Source organism: Jaculus jaculus, chromosome 7 (assembly GCF_020740685.1).
Source record: "Jaculus jaculus isolate mJacJac1 chromosome 7, mJacJac1.mat.Y.cur, whole genome shotgun sequence".
Classification (NCBI taxonomy): Eukaryota; Metazoa; Chordata; class Mammalia; order Rodentia; family Dipodidae; genus Jaculus; species Jaculus jaculus.
The window spans coordinates 9,085,251-9,105,869 of record NC_059108.1 but is presented as its reverse complement, the minus strand read 5'-3'; the positions used below and the strand labels follow the sequence as shown (position 1 = coordinate 9,105,869).

At 38.6% G+C, this 20,619-nt stretch overlaps 1 protein-coding gene across 3 annotated transcripts in view; it reads right to left on the bottom strand.

The window, feature by feature from the left end:
- Window positions 1-20,619, bottom strand: part of Cdk8 (cyclin dependent kinase 8) — a 68,099-nt gene that overhangs the window by 10,294 nt on the left and 37,186 nt on the right. For all 3 annotated transcript variants that reach the window (XM_045155129.1, XM_004659971.2, XM_004659972.2), the window contains exons 5-9: window positions 12,014-12,071; window positions 10,388-10,519; window positions 3,923-4,066; window positions 1,546-1,615; window positions 831-903 (exon numbers count right to left, since the gene is read on the bottom strand). In XM_045155129.1, the coding sequence (XP_045011064.1) occupies window positions 831-903; window positions 1,546-1,615; window positions 3,923-4,066; window positions 10,388-10,519; window positions 12,014-12,071 (477 nt within the window). The remainder of the gene's footprint in view (window positions 1-830; window positions 904-1,545; window positions 1,616-3,922; window positions 4,067-10,387; window positions 10,520-12,013; window positions 12,072-20,619) is intronic.

Genomic DNA, 20,619 nt, shown 5'->3' with positions numbered 1-20,619 from the left:
AATACTCCGGTTTGTAAGAGGTACCTTGGAAGTCAAACATTTTGTAAATAATCTTTCAATAGCTGATATCAAGAGCTGAGGACACAACAGTACGGTTCCTACAAATGTACAAATGGCTTTGACTTGATTCCCAGAGCCACAAAGGGAGGACAGAGAGTTGAAGTACAAAGCAACCTACATAAGTTGCTTCGAAACAGCAGGCCTATTTTCTCAGTAGTTTTATGGGTTTCTTTCCACGTGCATCTATGTGTAATGATGTGTTTGACGCGTTCATGTGTGTGGAGTCCAGAGGTCAGGTTCTGGTGTCTCCCTCTACTGATGATTCATGCTCTCTCACTGAACCTGCAGCTAACAATTCAGCCGGGCTACCTAGTCAGCAAGCCCCACGGATTCCCAGTCTCCATCTCCCATCTGCTGGGATGGCAGATGCTTGCCATCAAGCCCAGCAGCATTTATGCAGGTTCTGGGGATTGGAACTCAGGTTCTCATGTTTGTGTGGCAAGCACTTTACCCACGGAACCATTTCCAAAACAATGAAATTCTTTGAAATTTTAAAATAGCTGATGAAAACCAATAAATATATTTTTTTTTACATGTTGTGAAGGATTAGTTACAATTAGTCTCTTGGAGACCAAATTGTATTGTGACCAAATATCATATATAAAGCCATGATATGGGATTAGAAAAACATATTTTAATATCTTTATTGATATGTACCAATAAGATCTCTGCCTTAACCATTACCCTAAGAGTGCGACCCAACAAAGCTTTGGTTTGGGCCAAGGGATTTGGGGGTAAATAACATTTTATTACTGTTATCTGAAGCTTACCAAGTGGAATGCTTTACTATCTGGTTTAACTTTGTGTTTTTCCATATACTTGATAAGGCTGCAGTTGGTATACCTGAAAGAGAAATACTGTGAGACGTCTGTATTAGATCAGAGGCAAGCACTCTCCCAACTAGGCCATATCCCCATCCACAGTAGTCATTTTTCAATGAGTGCCAATTTCATAAAAACCACAAAACCCAACATTTTTCACATGAATTACATCTTAATAATTATTTTAAATATATGGCCCAAAAGTTTCACTTAGCCTTATCAAACAAAGTTTAAAATGCTTTTCTTTATTTTACCAGCGTGCATGAAATGGTTTTGCCCTCTCTCTGGCATTGTGCTGTACATGAAATATTCACTTTTCTCTTATTAAAACTTTTTAAAAATTACTCTCCAACCTAAATGGGTAGGCAAAGTTTGACCCTTATCTCTTTAGATGTGGTCCTTCCCACTAATGTCTGGCTTCCAGAAAGTAGTAAATATGGAAAGAAATGAGTTGATTTTTTTCTCATATCCAAATCAGCTACTAATGTCAGTCATCTTCTCTATGTCACTTTATAATCTTAAGAAATGAAAACTGGTATCATAAGAACCATAAAATGAGTAAAAATTACTCAACCAATCTTATATTGAATATTTATTATGCTGAATTTTATGAGTGTTCTGGAAAAGTAAAAATCAACAGGGGTCCATTTTCTTTCCAACTTACGTATTTCTTCTGAAATCTTTCATTAATGTTGAATGTTCAGGCATCTTTTTTATATCTTCCCAATCTTTATCTGTGAAATACATTGATAAATTTTTATGTTGCCTATGTTCCTCGACTTGAGAGTTTTAACAAGTTACCTCGATTTAATCACATTACCTTACTTTAAAATCTTTATGAAAGCCTTGATTGTAAATAAATGCTCAATTAAAGCAACATGGGATTGTACAGACAATTCACAATCCTTTTATAGCTCTAGTTATCTCTATTTAATGTTACGATTTTAAACTGTCAGCTTTCTGTTTTACTATAAGCTGCCATAATGTTACCACTAAAAGAGGTAAATTAAGACTATTTGTATACTAAATCAAGCATCAATACCTTCAACGAGAAACCTAAGATCTTTGGACTGACTGGCACTCCTCTTGATGAGTGGCCCTGCCTTCACCTTATTAGCGTATTTCTTTACCTCAGCAATCAAGGTCAGTGGTAGTAACTGTCCACAGTAGAAAAGGGTGGGATGTAATGAGTATACTAATCAGTCAGTGGAACCTTGGCTAGTCCAAGACTACTATACTCAGTAGAACAGGAGCTACACAATGCTAAATACAAGTGGTTCCCGTTAATGTTGCTAGCATTACAAATGTTGCAACAATGCATGCCAACCCTCTTCTCCCCAGCAGTCCGTGACCTATATTGAGTCTACCAGACACACAGCATTGTACTACACAGCCTAACAGAACTTTTCACTTTTCAGCAGCTGTTACAAGCTTGCTGGTCCTTAAACTCATTTGAAAAACAAAAACAAAAACATTTTCTACCTATTCTCTATAGCTAGTATGCAACATAAACTAAATACACTCAAATTCCCAAATGGAATTTTCTCAACTATTTCCTTACTCCAACCCCTTACTTTGTCAGTATGTATAGTCAGAAATCTTGAGGTGACCTTTTAGTTTTCCTTCAATTATATAATTCCTATAAAATTACATGTTTTTCCTTTCCATCCTTACTATGTCTTTGGACTACAGCATTACCATAGAAAACAGCTACTTTCCTGCCGTCAGTCAGCCCTCTGTAATGGATTTGTGTATTACTGCCATATAAACTTCTCAAGCAGAGCATAAACCATGTCACCTGTGCCCAAGTACTTACTCTGATCCTCACTCTTCCAATGATCACATCTAAACTCTGTGGCTTGGTTTTCTAGATCTTATAAATTCAGTCAGCCAAACTGTTGAATCCCTGTCAAGAATCATCCCAGATACTGGCCCTGACCAACCCCCAGCCCTCTGCCATGATCCCTTTCTTAGTGGGCCTCAGAAATAGTGGAAAATTCAGAAGCATGGGAAGGGGCCACTCCTCTCTATCTACTCAAACCATGCTTAAAAAAAAATACAATACAATGTAGAATATATTTTATTCATGACTATGACTACTGGTACATGGAAGATAATAAATACTCAGTGAATAAGTGAAATTCTTATAGCAAAGTGGTCTTCCTCAAACTATTGTCAAATTAGGGAGAGATGATGTCTGAGTTATTCTACACTTACTGACAATCACAACCTTAAAAGGAAGGGAGATCTGAGAGACATCCCTAATAAGATGAGGAACAGACTCAATAAGATACAATTCTAATTAAGTACATGACTAGCCAAAATTATTTAGCTGATTTCCATAAATTTTCATTATTATGGATCTTGGGGCACTATGGTAACTGGTAGTGACCGTTCTGAGGTATCCTGAGGGTCTGGGGCATAGCTAGGGAGGCGTGACAAGCAACAGGGAGACACACACTTCCTCCCGGCACTGAGCTGGCGTCCTGTGGTGCACCTGGGGTCTGTGAGTGGCTGCCGGCGTAACACCAGGCAGGGAGCACTTACACAGCTTCTCCCGGGTGCAAAACCCACAACTTTCCACATTCCTGCTATTCTAACAGAACACTTAAAAACATTTACTTACTGGTAAAGGTTCTAAAGCAAAAGTGCTTTTATTCAATATTATATGGCTCTGTGTCCTACAATGAAGTAATGTTAAAGATGTGTATTGGAATGGCAGTATTAAATGCGTTGTCAGAAAAACATTCTACTACTGATCTTAGTTTCTACTGGTAAGAACAAAAAGCTTTAGTTCATATATTATATTTCATGACTTTAAATATCAACAAAATAAAAATAAATCAAAACAAAACAAAAACATTCTTTGAATTCAAGGAACATAAATATTTGAATGATAAAATTTCAGTTCTACAAACTTTGCTAATCTATATATAAGTCATTGATAAATGAAGGCCATAAAAACTAATAATCAGACACCTCCAATAAAGATATCAAATAACAGTGATTTTAAAACCCAAAACCAAGAACATAATGTGTACCTGCAGGAAATCCCATTACATTGAATATTCTGTCCAGCTGGTCATGGTGATAAGGATTACTAGTTTTGATGTCCTCTTGCCGACAGTGAAATATTGGTTCTGACGTTAGTAGCTCTGCAAATATACACCCTATAGCCCAAATATCTTTAAAAGAAAAAGAAAAGGGGGAAAAAAGAGAAAATAAAAAAGGAAAAGAAAAGGAACAAAGAAAAAGGAGGAAATAAAATGGTTCTCTCCAAAAGAAAATGCATATTTATTTTAATGGGGTGTTTCCCCCTTTGTCTTCTAATATGTAGTATTAATTCCTAAGCAAGTATGACTCCTAAATATCAGGAACACTGTTTGGAAATACATATTCCCATAACACCCACCCAAGTGTTCATTCTTATTGTACCTCCAACCTGGTGGCTCAACACTAAGCCTAATAAAATTTATTAGCTAGATTTTTTGATGAGTTTTAAATACCTCAAACATTTCATTAGCTACGAAAATCTGCATGTACAGCACAGGAACCCACAAACAAATAAAACTAAAGCAAAATAACAAAAAAATCCAAATACCTTTTGGTAAAGGGGGCTTGTCAGAAACAAATCAGAACATATTTCAATGGTAAAATGATTGTCTTATTTACTTGCTAATTTATAAAGTCTGACAACTACTCTCTTACACTAAGTAGCAAGGTGTTAGTCCAACATGGCAAGTAAGAATTATTTCCAATAGGCAAATATATTTCTCTGTTCATAACAAAGTAAATAAATTCCCTTCCTTCACAAGAGACAGATTTACTTTAATCAGTATCATATTTGTACTCAATAGAACAACTAATAGAGGTAAGATCTAATCTATTTTCCTTGTACTTAGTAGATATCTAACAAGTGGTTCTGACCAATCTAAATAAAACCCATGACATGCATAAATAAGCACCAGAACAAATTTTAAAAATCAATTATATTGAAGCTGTTTGTTCAGGTGTGTTACTATTACTTAAGTACCTAATGAGAAAAATGTGAACATTTCTAGACTAAGGTTCTGGAACATGGACATTTATAATGACTATGATGTTGGCATGACAGTATGCTCCTACATGATTCTCATTATAAGAGTATATAAAATTATCGTATTTACTTTTTGGGATACAAGTTAGTCTATTTACATGAAGATTCACCCTCTGTCTATAAGAAAGTATTTTTTAAATGGTATCATCTTTCATATCAAAGAACCAAGCAGGCCAATACATTTACATGGGGGAAAGTCCTGTAAGAAACATAGGCCAACCCACTGTGTTTTGGTGTCAGAGGATAAATGAGGAAACTAATTCCTTTGTGATTTTTCTTTTTATGTGGCTACTTCATATAAATGTAGTCTCTGATCACCTCAATCATTGAGCACATAGACAACCTAAATAGGATTTTCAAATAATGATAATTTTGCATGCTTAAAACTACTCATTATAGATACTAATGATCCAAGATCAGTTCTAAGACCTTCCAAAGCAGCAAATACAGTACATAAGGAAGGATGAAGGGAAATTAGCTCAGCTGCTACTGCAGGCATCCTACTTCTTGGCGGGGCTGGACAGAGGCAGAAGAGTAGTTGAGTGAGTCCTGCTCCGCCTCAGCCCTTTCTTTCTTTATGCTTCCCACCTCATCTCCCAGCTTTAACAAAGTCACCACACTTTGCTTTTCAAAATCCTAATCAATCATTATTCATGAACTTTAAATAAGCCGATGAAGCTTTTTTCTCTCTCTCTCTATTAAATATTTTATTTTTATTTATTTGGGAGAACGAGAAATAGGCTTTCATTCCCTACAAATTCCTAATTCTTTTCAAGTAAGTTTCTCCTTTCTACCTTGGTAAAATTTGCAGATTATGCCAAATTCATGGAAATTACTTGTATACTTACTTGCCTAATTCCTTCCCCAAAAAATTCCCAAATAAAGAATACATAATACCCACCCACTTCTTAAAGTGTATAATGATTATACACAGCTACTGAGCTAACCAGACAAATCTGTTAGACTATACTCAAAATAGGAGGTTAAAGCCAGACGTGGTGGCACATGCCTTTAATCCCAGCACTTGGGAGGCAGAGGTAGGAGGATCACCGTGAGTTCAAGGGCAGCCTGAGACTACATACTGAAGTCGAGGTCAGCCTGTGCTAGAGTGAGACCCTACCTCCAAAAACAAAAACAAAACAACAACGACACCAACAACAAAAAGAAGGTGAGAGGGGACTTGTTAAATAGTATTTTAATCAACAGTATACTAATAATAACCTTTCATTCTGATAAGAATAGTAAATTCTTGGCTGGGCATGGTGGTGCATGACTTTAACCCCAGCACTTGGGAGGCAGAGGTAGAGAATCGCCAAGAGTTTGAGCCACCCTGAGACTACATGGTAAATTCCAGGTCAGCCTGAGCTAGCCTGAGACCGTACCTCAGAAAACAAAGCAAAATAAAACAAACAAAACAAAAAGAATAGCAAATTCTTAATTTCTCTATCTTGAGTTTTTCACTTAGCAGAAAGTCGCCTTCAGCAGGCATTCAGCTACTTGGGAATGAATACCTAAGCTTAAAATTTTACACTTCAGGCTGGGCATGGTGGCACACGCCTTTAATCCCAGCACTCGGGAAGCAGAGGTAGGAGGATCGTTGTGAGTTCGAGGCCACCCTGAGACTACAGAGTGAATTCCAGGTCAGCCTGGGCTACAGTGAAATCTATCTACCTCGAAAAAATAAAAATAATAATAAAAGGAGAAAACAAAATTTACACTTCACTAAAATTCTTACAACTCTTTTGGTAACAAATCCTTGTAGAATGATTCTACCCTTCTTTCAGCTTTCTTCCCAACGTCAACCGACCAACAACAAAGCCTAGACTGCTCAAAACTGAATTACACTTGGTCCCTAGAATTACAGTACTTACTAGCCTGTTACCTCAGCTCTGGTTTAAAGATTCGGCTCACAGTTCTGCGAATGGATGCATGGCCCAGCACTAGCATCTGCTGTAGTAGAAGGTATGGACATGGGAGCTTGACATGCCCAAGCCAGGGGCTTTCTATGTGCCTTCACTTTCAGTTTGACATAATCTATTGCTTTCCGGCAGCAGATCCAACCCTCTGAAACGCCATGAAGATGAATGCGTGCACCAAGTGCTCAGCTGTTTATACTATCATCAGGTGTCCCTGACTAGGAAAGTCCAAGTACTAGGGAGTTCTTGGTAGAAAGCTGCAATGGTGGGTGGAGAACTTGCGTTTCACTGAACAAGGCTTCAGGCTACTCATGAAGGGAAATGGGGGAATGGGACTATGTTGTAGAAACCAAAAATGAGGAAGAAGTTTCATTTGATACTACCCTATTTTTATTTTAAAGTATTAAAAAAGGCATGTAGATGATTTCTCTCAAACAAGAAAAGCCAAGTAGTAAACGACCTACATTAATTATAACTTTATGAAAAAGGTATTGACAGAAGAAAAGCATTCTCCAAGACGGATCTGGCCCATCAGGTGTACATGGGGAGGAGATGACAGGGCGGGTGAGGACCATCACGACTGAGAGCCAGCGCTGTCCTTGGCAGGAGGTTCACTCATTAGCAACTGCGACACTTTCCTTGGTCACACCTCCCTACTATAGAAGGCAAATGTTTCTCTTTTAAAGAGGCCTTGAACTTTTTGAATTAAAGGAGATCTAAGAGTTGCCCCAAAGAAGGACTACGTAGCCCTTTAACTCTAGTTCCAGGGACCATGAGAATCTACCTTTCTAACTGCTGGTACTTGCGCTTGGTGGCACACGCCCTACATTGAAAGTGCTGGACAGTAGGATGTGAGTAACAAGTTATTCAGTGTCAGACGTTCAATCAATTGAAGCTGAGTGGTAAGTAATGCTATAGTCTGTTAATGTCTTAGCAAAGTAGCAGCACTTTTTAAGATTCGTTTCTTACTGAAACAATTAACTGTATCATACTTATTTATATAAACATCTTAAATTCATTTGGAGTACATTAGCAAAAAATGTGTTTAGGTAATAAAATGCTTTCAAAACAGTAATAGCTTAAATAATTCTTGCTTATCCTTCTGATTTCTAAAAATTATATATTCTTGGAATAATTTTATATTTATACAAAGTTAGATTTCTTATATAGCTGATTTAAACTTTATAAGTATTTTTCTATGAAATAAAATATGCTTTCAAGGCAGACATGAAGGTTCAAAGTTTTGAGAACCATGCTCGACTCAAGATTAACATGGAGGAATGATCACAAGCACTTTCCTTTTCCCTCCAGGTGCTGCTTCAAAAGGAGAGCAACATCATAACAGCATGAAGACGGAGAGGAGACTGTTGAGGGCAAATTATCAACAAGGAGAACCAGGCAAGTACTGGAAACAATGGGAAAACATCTGTTTTGGTGCATCCTAGATTCTGTTTGGGGCAATGCAGACAATAAGGCGAAAGCATGCTGGAGGAGCACAGGGTTACCTGAGGAGGTGCATGTGATCAGGGAGTTCTCTGAGAGAAGGCAGTATTTTGACTACAGCATGAATGAAACAATTAACTAGCTATGTAGGAAGACTGTCCACGCAAACAACCAGACTGTAAGTGAATAAAACATGTCTGGAGGATGAAAGGCACATGAAACAGTTCAAGGACATCAATTCACAGTCCTCTGGAGTGGAAGTGCAGCTGTCCAACACAACCCTGGGAACAGTTTACTCAGGGAAAGCTTGTCTTTTCACCACTGCCCTTGGGTGCCTGATACAGAGTTGTAGTCAAAAGCCAAGGGATTTTTCCCTGAAGAATTTCAATAGCCTCAGAGCAAAGACTTGGACATTTTGGTTACCTAAGCTATTTACTGGATAACCCTAAAGTATAGCTATGCCATGATCTAAGGTCACAGAGTTCTCAAGTGGATTTTGTGACTGGACTCTTAAATATTAGGAGACAGACAAACTGAAGGTCCCACAACATTCAAGAACATGTGACATGGAAATGGAGGTCAAGATGCAACACATGAAGAGTTTCCATAAAGAAAACATGGGCCATGATCAGGGAGGACTCAAGGTCACAAACAAGCGCTTCTAATACTGTCCTTACAGCGATCTGCAAAACTAATGATCAGATAAGAAGTTCCCAAACAGAGAAGGACAAATATCAGAAGCAAACACAAGGCATAGAGTTCCCCATCTGACAATACTGCGTTGAGGAGAGAGAAACAGAAGACTGAAGGGAAATCAAAGGGCTACACCGGAGTATTTTCCAAAGGTCCAAGCTATGCACTGCACGTGGACTGTGCCCAGCAAGAGACAACAAAAGTGAAGGTGAGAAATCACAACTGTTTTCAGCAGGGAAGCACATGGTGGCCCTGCAGTCATCTGTGACTGCAAGGAAGGCTGGTGTTAACAGACAAATGAATGTCACTAAGGTCACAGGGAACATGATTTTAGACTGACAATTTGAAGTTGTCAAGCACAATTAAAACCTTTGTTCAGAAATGCTAAGAATTGGAAAAATTTCCCTCTAAGATAAACCAAAGTTACACAAGCATCTACTGTAAAAAATGACATGAAATCACGGAATCTAAAAAGCAAGAGCCTTGCCCAGAGATAGCTAGGTAAGACGGTATAGTAGATCTGGAGTACAGCCAATCAGAACAATATAGATTAGTTAGTGAAAAATAAAAAAATAAAATAAAAAGGAAAAAAAAAAGTGGCTCCATGCCATCCTGGAGAGTAGAACAAGTTAGAGGCTGTAAAAATACCTAACACGGGAAATAAAGGCAAAGCACACTGGGAGAAAAACACCCAACTACTGATAATAAAATTCAACCAAATAAAATGAAGCACGAAAAGATGTGAGTGGCAGGGAAGCCGGGGGAAGACTGCACGGTGGCTGCGCGGTACTGTCTCGTGTGAGGGAGAAGAAGGGCTGGGGGACGACAGGAGCACTAGAACGGGACGGGCCGACCCTGGGCCGTCACCAGTGTGCCACAGCTACGGGAGAGCAGACGTGCAAGAGCGCTGACTTGCTCATCCTTCCAAACAGGCAAGAAGTTAGTCCTGGCAAAAATCAAAGGCAGGTTAAAATGTCCTAAGCTACATTTTTTTATAATTTTCTCTTTAATTTTAAAAGCTTTTTAAAAAAGTTAGTATTTCTTTTAGCCAAAGAACATTTATATGAACTCCAAGAAAATTTTTATTGTATCTTCACTTAAGATTAAATGTAAAACTTTTACTTAAAATAGAATGCATAGGTATATGTCTAAAATATTTTGAATATCTTTCTAGGTAAAGAGATGTGTGAAGTGATATATTTGTAATTCTAATGATATTATTTCTAGGTAGTGGGATTTTGAGTTAGTTTTTGTTCTCAATTTTATAATTTGTCTGATTTAAATTATAAATCATTACTTGATTTAAAATATATATAAAAATTATCACAAATCCATGGAATTTAGTTAGTTCCACTCACCAATTGCTTTGGTATAATGTCTTGCTCCAAGAAGCAGCTCTGGAGCTCGGTACCAGAATGTCACAACAACTGGATCCAAATCTGCTAGAGGCTTTAAAGGTGAATTGAATAATCGGGCAAAGCCCATATCAGCTGTAAAGGAAAACATAATAAAACTTAAATAATTAGATTTTATAAGGCTGGTTAACTTGTTTTACCAACTTTATTTAATAAGATATAAACAATGTGTTACAATCTGGGTGGCAGGGGATAGAAGACCCCGTAACATAGCTTACCCACTTTAGAAGTCAAAATATGAAACTAGCTGGAGATCTTCATTCTTTATGAATGAATTCACTCAGACCTTCAAAGGTATAGACAGGCTCTGCTGACAAAAGTCAAGACCTATTCACCATTGTGTACTTCTATTGTAACACACTTTTAATGAAGTACATTTTCCTCTAACCAACTTTATTATGGAGGGAAAGAGTCCAACTTTTGGCAAAGAATGAAAGTCTTGATTTAGATATTTCTTCTTAAATGAAAATGTTTAAAGCTACAATGTCACTCCAACCTGCCAGGATCATACACACACATAAAAGTATAGCTACAAAGATTATCTTAAAGGTATTACATAATATTTTCCCAAATCATACAGTAAAGAACACATTTAAAATTACTCATGGACTGGGCCTTTCCTATTCTATGCCTCCCCCAACAACAAGCTTTCATTTGAATCGGATGCAACCACACCAGATCAGATAGATTTCTTTAAAAGTACAACTTATTTTTTTTAAAGAAAAAGAAACCCTAATGACTTCATAGGTTCTCATTGATTAAAAATTTGCAAAGTTGACATCATAAAAGAGTATTTTAAGAGTCTAATACTTCTCTCTTCTACCTCTCTCTGCTTGCAAATAAATAAAAAATAATAAATCATTTGATTCTAGCACTCAGGAGGCAGAGGTAGGAGGATTGCCATGAGTTCAAGGCCATCTTAAGACTACATAGTGAATTCCAGGTCAGCCTGAGCTAGAGTTTTCACTACCCTACCCCCAACAAACAAACAAACAACAACAAAAAAACGAGGGGACTGGAGAGATGGCTTAGTGGTTAAGTCACTTGCCTGCAAACTAAGGACCTGGGTTCGATTCCCCAATACCCATATAAAGCCAGATGCAGTGGTGCATGCATCTGGAGTTCGTTAGCAGTGGCTGGAGGCCCCATGTCCATTCTTTCTCACTCTCTTGCTCTGCTTGCAAATACATAAACTTTATATATATATAGAAATACTTTTAAAAAGTAAGACCTGGGAGATTTCAAAAGGAAGACAGGGAAGAAGAGTTAAAAAAATCACCCAAGCTTTACTTTGCTGGTATGGTGAAGGAAAATCAAAGGCGGGTGCTTCTAGGAAACTCACACAGCTTATTTTAGAATTGGAACACTTCATTCTGGAAGGATTGTCTGACACCTTTCAAGAGTGTGAAGCACTTCTCGCTCTCAAATATATTCTTTAGACATGGTTTAGATCATAAGAAACTACATGAAGATATATGTATACTACTGCAGCAATAATCACAAGTGATAGAGGTGCTTGTAAAAACTTTAAAGAGTGCTACACTGTGACTTATTAAAGATAAAACATACCAATTTTTACTCTTCCACGCTCAGGACCTTCACCCATAACTAAAATATTAGCAGGTTTCTGTGGAAACAAAATGGTGGTTTTTAATTCAGTACATAGCAGTGAGTTCTTGAGTACGCCAATATAACACAAATCCACTTAAAAAATCTCTACACAATCGGCTGGAGAGATGGCTTAGCAGTTAAGGTGTTCAGCTGCAAAGCCAAAGGACTCAGATTCAATTCCCCAGGACCCATGTAAGCCAGATGCACAAGGTGACACCTGTACCTGGAGTTCATTTACAGTGGGTAGAGGCCCTGGTGCACCCATTCTCCCCCGCCCTCCTCTCCACCCTCTCTCAAATAAATTTTAAAAATATACTTTTTTAAAAAATATTTTTTATTTTATATTTATTTGAGAGTGCTAGACAGAGAAAGAGGGAGAGAGAGAGAGAGAGAACGGGTGCGCCACGGCCTCCAGCCACTGCAAATGAACTCCAGACGCATGCGCTCCCTTGTGAATCTGGCTAACGTTGAGTCCTGGGGAATCGAGCCTTGAACCAGGGTCCTTAGGCTTCACAGGCAAGCACTTAACCACTAAGCCATCTCTCCAGCCCCCAAAATATACTTTTTGAAAACTCTCTACACAAGAATTGTTAAGGAAACTGAGCATGGTGTTGCACACTTTTAACCCAACACACGGGAAGCAGGAGGGTCACTGAGTTCGACAATATGGGTTCCAGGTCAGCCTGGGCTACAGTGAATCCCTACCTCAAAAAAGCGAAACAAAGAAAAGGAAAGAAGAGAAAGGAAAGAAGAGAAAAGGAAAGAAAAGGAAAGAAAAGGAAAGGAAAGGAAAGGAAAGGAAAGGAAAGGAAAGGAAAGGAAAGGAAAGGAAAGGAAAGGAAAGGAAAGGAAAGGAAAGGAAAGAAAAGAAAATTTTTAATGAAATATTCTACCCAGGTATGCATGCACAACAGTCCACAGATTGGATCTGTGAAGGCTAGAGTGGGGAAGCACTTTTGCCAGACTCTTAAGTGTTTTCTTGACCTTTTTAGCCAACACAGATGGACAAAAAAACAATGTTGGGCTGAAGAGATGGCTTAGCAGTCAAAGTGTTTGCCTGCAAAGCTTTGACCCAGGTTCGATTCCCTAAAACAAAGTTCACAAAGTGGTGCATGCATCTGAAGTTAATTTGCAGTGGCTAGAAGTTTTGGTGTGCCTATTCTCTACACCTGCCCCCTCAGCTCCCAAATAAATACAAATATTTTTTTAAAAAAGCACAATGTTAGCCGGGCATGGTGGCGCACGCCTCTAATCCCAGCACTCAGGAGGCAGAGGTAGGAGGATGGCTGTGAGTTGGAGGCCACCCTGAGGCTATATAGTGAATTCCAGGTCAGCATGAGCTAGAGTGAGACCCTACCTTGAAAAACCAAAGCCAAAACAAAACAAACAAACAAAAAGAAACTCAATTATGAAGTTCTCTCCTTCCCTGGGGGTCATATTCTACAGCTCAGTCTGGCCTAGAACTCTTTTCTCAGCCTCCCAAATACTAGGATTATAGATGTGAGCCACTGAATTAAATTACATAAATGGTTCTGACTTTAAGGAAAAACAAACCTGCAAAGATCATCTAATACAAAGCAGTAAATTAAACAAAGAATCTCCTGATAAAATTGTTTGAAAACCCAAAACTATACAACTATTTTTAAATAAATGCAGAGAAACCTAATAAAGTATTTGTAAAACAAGTCAGCAGAGTAATGGGAATTTTTTATGCTAGGTAAGGTGGTGTTTTTTAAAGGAAGCCTACGTTTAACTTGAAAGTTTTCCTCAGTAGTACTTCAGTTTTAAAATCTCTGAAGCATGTAGATTGTCACCTACAACTTCTGACAAGTGGCAATTAGTTCTCCAGTGCAGGAAGGTTGTCCTTTTGGGAGGACAGGAAGGAAAAGGCATTTGGTTTCCTCCTCAAACCTTACCTTACTATCTGTAAAATATTAAATCACCTTCCATCAGTCTCTTAAGTTAATGTAAAACTAAATTAGAATGTCTTTTCAAAGATCAATGAAAACAACTTTAAAAACTAAGTTAGAGATTTTAATGAGGACTGCTTACCTGGGCAGTCATTTCTCAGGGCTCTACAGGACCACAGACGGCTCGTACACATTACTACAATGCGCCACTCTACCAACCATCAGTCCGACAGATTAAGTGACTTGCCTTGGGTGTTGTCGCAGCTGGGATCTCTCTCTAACAAGCCATCTGAATATCATTGAGTGTAGCAAGTTCTTGAATTTATGTGCACTGCTATTATCATGTAGTATTTTACTTCATGAAGAAATACTAGAAATCCATCATTATTGTACACATATTCCTGACCACTGGGATAACTAGCTAAGTAGAAAAATGGAAAGTACAGTACTAACTATTCCTAGTGAGTTATACCCAAGTACTGGCATTGCCCAGAGGGATAAAATGCTTTGGTATACTGTGTTAACCAATCAATCACAGGGTAATCTCTCCAGTCAGGCAGCACTCTATTAGGTGAGGGAAAGATAGCTCTCCACAAAGAATGTAGGTTTAAAAAGCATGTTCATGTCCAAGATGGAACTCTTCTTGTGGTTTTTCAGGAGTCCCTAAATCTCTCTCTTTTTAAATTTTTTTTTATTTTATTTATGAGAGAATGGGCGCACCAGGGCATTCAGCCACTGCTAACAAACTCCAGATGCATGTGCCACCTTGTGCATCTATCTGGCTTACGTGGGTCCTGGGGAATTGAACTTGGGTCCTTTGGCTTTACAGGTGAGTGCCTTATATGCTAAGCCATACCTCCAGCCCCCTAAATCTCTTAATACACTCTGACCCCTTAACCTTATTTTGAATTTTTTCTCATCAAATCTATCTTCCATACCATTACTAGGGTTATTTTTCTTTTTTAAAATATTTATTTATTTGACAGAGAAAAAGAGACAGAGAGAGAATGGGTATGCCAGGGTCTCTAGCCACTGCCAATGAACTCTAGATACATGTGCCACCATGTGCTTTTGGCTGTAATTGGGTACTAGGGAATTGAACCTGGGTTCTTTGGCTTTGCTAGCAAGTGCCTTAACTGCTAAGCCATCTCTTCACCCACTAGGGTTATCTTTCTAATGGTCAAACATGATTGTGTTACTCTCTTGATTATAACCTTCCAATATAACATGAGAAGTTACTATAGGAAGACTAGGTAGACCAGAGCACAATGATGAATGTACAGTGATTAGGACGAACTTTTTTAAAAGACCCTATGAACAAGGAGTAGGACAAAAGAATTAGGGTGACATGTGCATGCATACTCTATTGTACACCACACTACACATACTACACACACACATGCAAAAACGTGTTAAGACACTTATGAGTAATTTTTCAAAAATGTCTTTGGATGTTATGCTTTAACATTACTGTTACTAAAAGCTTATGTGCACTTGGATCAATCCCTCCCACCTCTACACAAGATGCATTCCTTATAATGACACCTAAGATATCTGCAAGCTGGTGCCTATGACCACAGCCCAACCACCCCCGCTGGATCCACCGAGCGCTGCAGCCACACATATCTTGCCAGGGCTTTGTCACTAGGTCACAGCCTTTCATTATGCCACGCCTTAAGCCCTTTCCCTGTACTATTTAACAAATGTGATTTACCACCTTCCTATTGCTGACAGAAATAACAAGTGTTCTGAATACAAACACATACATACAAACTACCCCAGCCCTCCTCCACCCTATCCCAATCCCACTGCCCTCCCCAGAGGCATAAGCTAAATGCCTACTGCCTGCGCTGCAGTGCTCTGGAGTCTTAGCACTGCAGTGACCAATCCTGAAACAACAGTAACAACCATCTCTGGATTTGGTGAAATCACAACACATCTCTACCTCTTCTCCTGTGATTTTAGATGTGATAGGAAAGATCTCTCTCTCTCTCTCTCTCTCTCTGTCCCTTTCCTGAAACACAACTTCTATATCATACAGCAGGTAGGAGGAGAAGCCACAAGACAGATGGCATCTGGCTAGCCTGGCACTAGGCAAAGGGGAAAATCCTCTGGCTTTTCACTGAAGGTTCTTTTCATTCTAGACACACTGGCTGAGGACTGCTAGAGAATATACATATTCTTTGTCAATATCTGACTGATATTCAGGGTTATGGCCAGATTTCTAAAACTAAAAATTATTCTTGGCCAAGCAACTCACTGATTAGCACATGATCTGAAACAAGTTTGGGGGCTGAAGCAATCTTATCAGCATTTTAGTTCATTCCCACCACTACCTATATACCGCTTTCCCCACCTACTCAGATAGGACCTCCTTATGCTGTCTCAGCTGGCACTGGACTCCGGAGCTCACGTGATCCTCCTGCCTCAGCCTCCCAAGTATCTGGTACTATGGAAGGGAACCACATCACAGGGCGACCTTGTCTACTTTCAGGTGAATTCAGATTAAATTGGGAGACACTACAGCCCACACCACAGAGGATAGTCGTAGGTGCTACACGACTCCTCATCAGCACTGAGGAAGGCTCCACCAGACTCAAAGAACTTCTGTTTACACTCACTTCCATACCGAGATGATACTCTCTTTCCTAAGTTCTTGATACAGATTTCTTTTCATTCTTCGTGTAACAGAAGCAAAATGTGGTAGGAGTTTTTAGTTTCAGAACTAAGACTTCCAAGTGATAATACACAAAAGCTTACTCTATATATTGTCAAACACAATCCCCTGGAGAGAATATACAAGGGAGAGATAAGTCAGTAAACTGTATTTGTCGCCCTACAATTTGTAGAACAATGTGGCTTAAAAGTGCTGTAACATTGCAGAAGCATCCAAGTATGCACGGACAGGGGTGGTTACAGAACAAGCATTCTTACTTGGCAGAAAATAACCTAAATCAATGAGACACTATTCTCTGAAGCTACAGTATCCTTGTCTTGAAAAAATAACAACTATCTGTAGTGAAAAGAAAAAGATCTTGTTTTACAATTTGATAGCTTTTCTTCCTTTTGTTTGTTGTTCTCCCATCTCCCCTACTCCTGGGGGAAAAAAAAAGCAACAATAAAAACCTTTATATTTCCTAAAGCAGGTACGTGCCAGTTCTACCTAGACAAAGGCTGGGATTGGGTTAGTCCATTATCACGGTCATGTGATGCCAGCAAAATGGTGACACACAGGTCACATTAACTAGAAGAACATTAGTCTAGGGGTGACATGTTTACTAATCGGTCAATGTGGAGAACTTCAGTCAACAGGGAAAGCCAATTCTTCATGAACTGGGCTATGAAAAAAAGATGGCAATCTGGGCTGGAGAGATGGCTTAGCGGTTAAGGTGCTTGCCTGCAAAGCCAAAGGACCTTGGTTCGATTCTCCAGGACTCATATAACGCAGATGCACACAGTAGCGCACGCATCTGGAGTTCGTTTGCAGTGGCTGCAAGCCCTCGCATGCTTTCTCTCTCTGTCTCCCTTTCTCAAATAAATAAATAAAAATAAATAAATAAAATTTAAAAGAAAAGATGGAAATATGTAAACTCCATTATCCACGCTTTATTCCAAGATTTGTAAACAATTAGCCCTGCACAACTACTGCAAAAAACACAAGCAAGGGAGGGACAAGCTTTCTAAACAGAAACCTATTAACTGTTTCCAGTCTTTAGGAATCATCTTGAACAAGTTCAGTATCCAGAAGTGTTTCGGATTTTGGGTTTTTGTGCACTGTGTCATGCCTATGTAATATTTGGGAGTTGTTAAGTCTTAATATGAAATTCAGTTATGTTTCATATACACACTGCCTGAAGGTAATTTTACACAATATTGCTCTGAATTTAATGTATGGATTTCATGTTTGATGGTGTGGACTTTCCTTCTACTACTGGCATCATGTTGGTACTCAAAAGTTTTAGATTTCAGAATATTTAAAATTTTAGATTTTCAAATTAGGCATACTCAGTGTGTACTGTACTAGACTGCAAGAAAGTACTCATTCAGACTCATCTACTGGAAGTTTTAGGAAATACAAAAGCAAACACACACTTGTTTGGAAAATTCAGAAAAACTATTTTGGAGAAATCTTGAAGAGTTACATTATAGAAAAAAAACTTAGAAATACAGTGAACATGTTCTGGAAAATATTTCTATAATAATTTTTCACTTTTTCTTCGGGGCTGCGAAAATTTTAATTCTAATTCTAAATTTTACTCCATTATTGCTACTGAAAATCTTCAAGCAAAAGGAAAAATTTACCAGTTTTGAATCTTGCCTGCCTTTATTTAAATTTGAAAAAAAGGAGTATAAGGTCCTTAACAAATCCTATCTACTTCAAGAATATAGTTACTGTGGCCAGGTGTGGTGGCATATACCTTTAATCCCAGCACTTGGGAGGCAAAGGTAGGAGGATTGTTGTGAGTTCAAGGCCATCCTGAAACTACACAGTGAATTCCAGGTCAGCCTGGGCCAGAGTGAGGTCCTATATCGGAAAACAAACAAACAAAAACAAAAACAAAACAAAAAGACTACAGTTACTGAATTAAAGAGGTACTGAAGAACACACTCCGTGTTTCATTCCTACTTCATTGATTTCCGCCCTGAACTAATGATTTCTTCCCACTTGCTGACGTCAGATATGGCTTGTCCCTGCTTTTCCAAGGCCATAAGGTGTGTCCGTGTGCCACTTATCTGACATCTCCTTAGCCTCTTAGCGCAGGCGGTTAGCGGCACCTCCCTCTCAGTATGGCTTTCACTCTATCCTGGTGGTTTTGAAACATGGTTTGCATTATTTAGTCCCACAGTTTTTAAGATTTCCTTCTTGATTTCTTTAACAACTCATTCATCATTCAATAATGTATTGGTTAATATCCATGGCTTTATGTTTTATAGTTTCTCCTGCAATTTATTTATAGTTTTATCTCATTGTGAACAAACAGAACACTAGGAATCGTTTAAATTTTTCTATATTTGTTAAGACCTGCTTTGTGCTTTGTGTCCAAATACATGATCTTCTTTTGGAGGAAAGTTCTATGGGCTTCTGAGAAGAAGTGTATCCTACAGTGGAAAGAATGGTTTGTAGATGTCTGTCAAGTCACTTTTTGGTGTATGATGTTATTTAATCCAGATGTTTCTCTGCTCAGCTTTTACAGGGATGACTTGTTAATTGGTGGAGTGGGTACTTGAAGGCACCACTACTTTTGTGCTGGAATTGATCTTTGACTTTCATCAAGTAGTGTTTATTTTATGAAAGTGGGTGTACTGATACTCTGTGCACCCAGGTTTAAAATTTCAATGTACTGTTGAAGGGGTGTTCTGTTAATTGGTATATATTTATATACATTATTTATCTCTTCTAACTAGTTTTGGTATTAAGCAGATTTTCTCAGATATATTAGGGCAGCAACACCTAATTGTTAGTAGCTCCTTTGAAATACCTTTCTCCACCCTCTTATGCTAAGGATTGTTTTTTATGGTGATATGTGTTTCTTGCCAACAACAAATAGGATACTGCCTATTTCTGTTAGTTGGTTTTTTGATTGGGAAACTGAGACCATCTGCGTTAGTTATTATTGCTAAATTTGCATTAACTCCAACACCAACCTGGGCTTACAGGTGTGTGTGGCCATGTCCAGATTTTTACATGCGCTTTAGGGAACTGAAGTTGGAGATCTATCTCTAGCCTGGAAGGCCCTAATGGTTAATTAAGTAGCAAGTACTCTTGACGGCTAAGGCACCTCTCCCGCCCTGTTCTTCTGGCCTTTAAAAGCTTCACATGGAGCTTTGTTTGACTTACTGTGTTCATTTTACTATGTCATCTTACAGTGTACTGACGATAACACTGATGAACTACTGGGACATTCTGGATATTATTAATGTTATCTGAGTGTTGGGCAAAGTGAAAACAAATGCTCGGCTTATTCACTTTGCTGACTAATTGTGTGTGCTCATGGTTATACAGTAGTTTGTCTCTGTTTGAGGTACCTTTCTTTGTCTACTAAACTCTAGCACTGATAATAGAAAAATCGAGAAGCAAAGAGGTGAAATGACTTGCATGTGATTACTGAGAGAACTGTAGCAAAGCTAAGGATTTCCCTTTGTAGTCAAGAATTTTTAGAAGTGCAGGCTGTATGCCATAAACAAGTTTGGAAATCACACAACATAACAGATGTTTGTGTTTGTTAGGTTTTGGTATATTACTTAAGATAATAATATATCCCCATTGGGATAGCCCCCATTGCATTCTCACCAAAATTGTTTTCTACATTTCACAAAAGCAAACTGACAAGCAAACAAAAGAAGTATTTTGCACTGGTTGAGAGCACCCTCAAAGGATGGCATTCATGAAGATATGTTCCAAGGTTATCCTCTGGCTTCCACATGCATGTACCCAATCCACACAGAAACACACATATGCATGCACATACACACATACCATATAATTAAGTGAATCGTCAAAAAAGAAAATGAAGGGCTGGAGGGATGGCTTAGTGGTTAAGGCGCTTGCCTGCAAAGCCAAATGACCCACGTTTGACTCCCCAGATCCCACGTAAGCCAGATGCACAAAGGTGAGGCAAGTACAGCGTTGCACAGGCCCACTAGGGGGCGCAA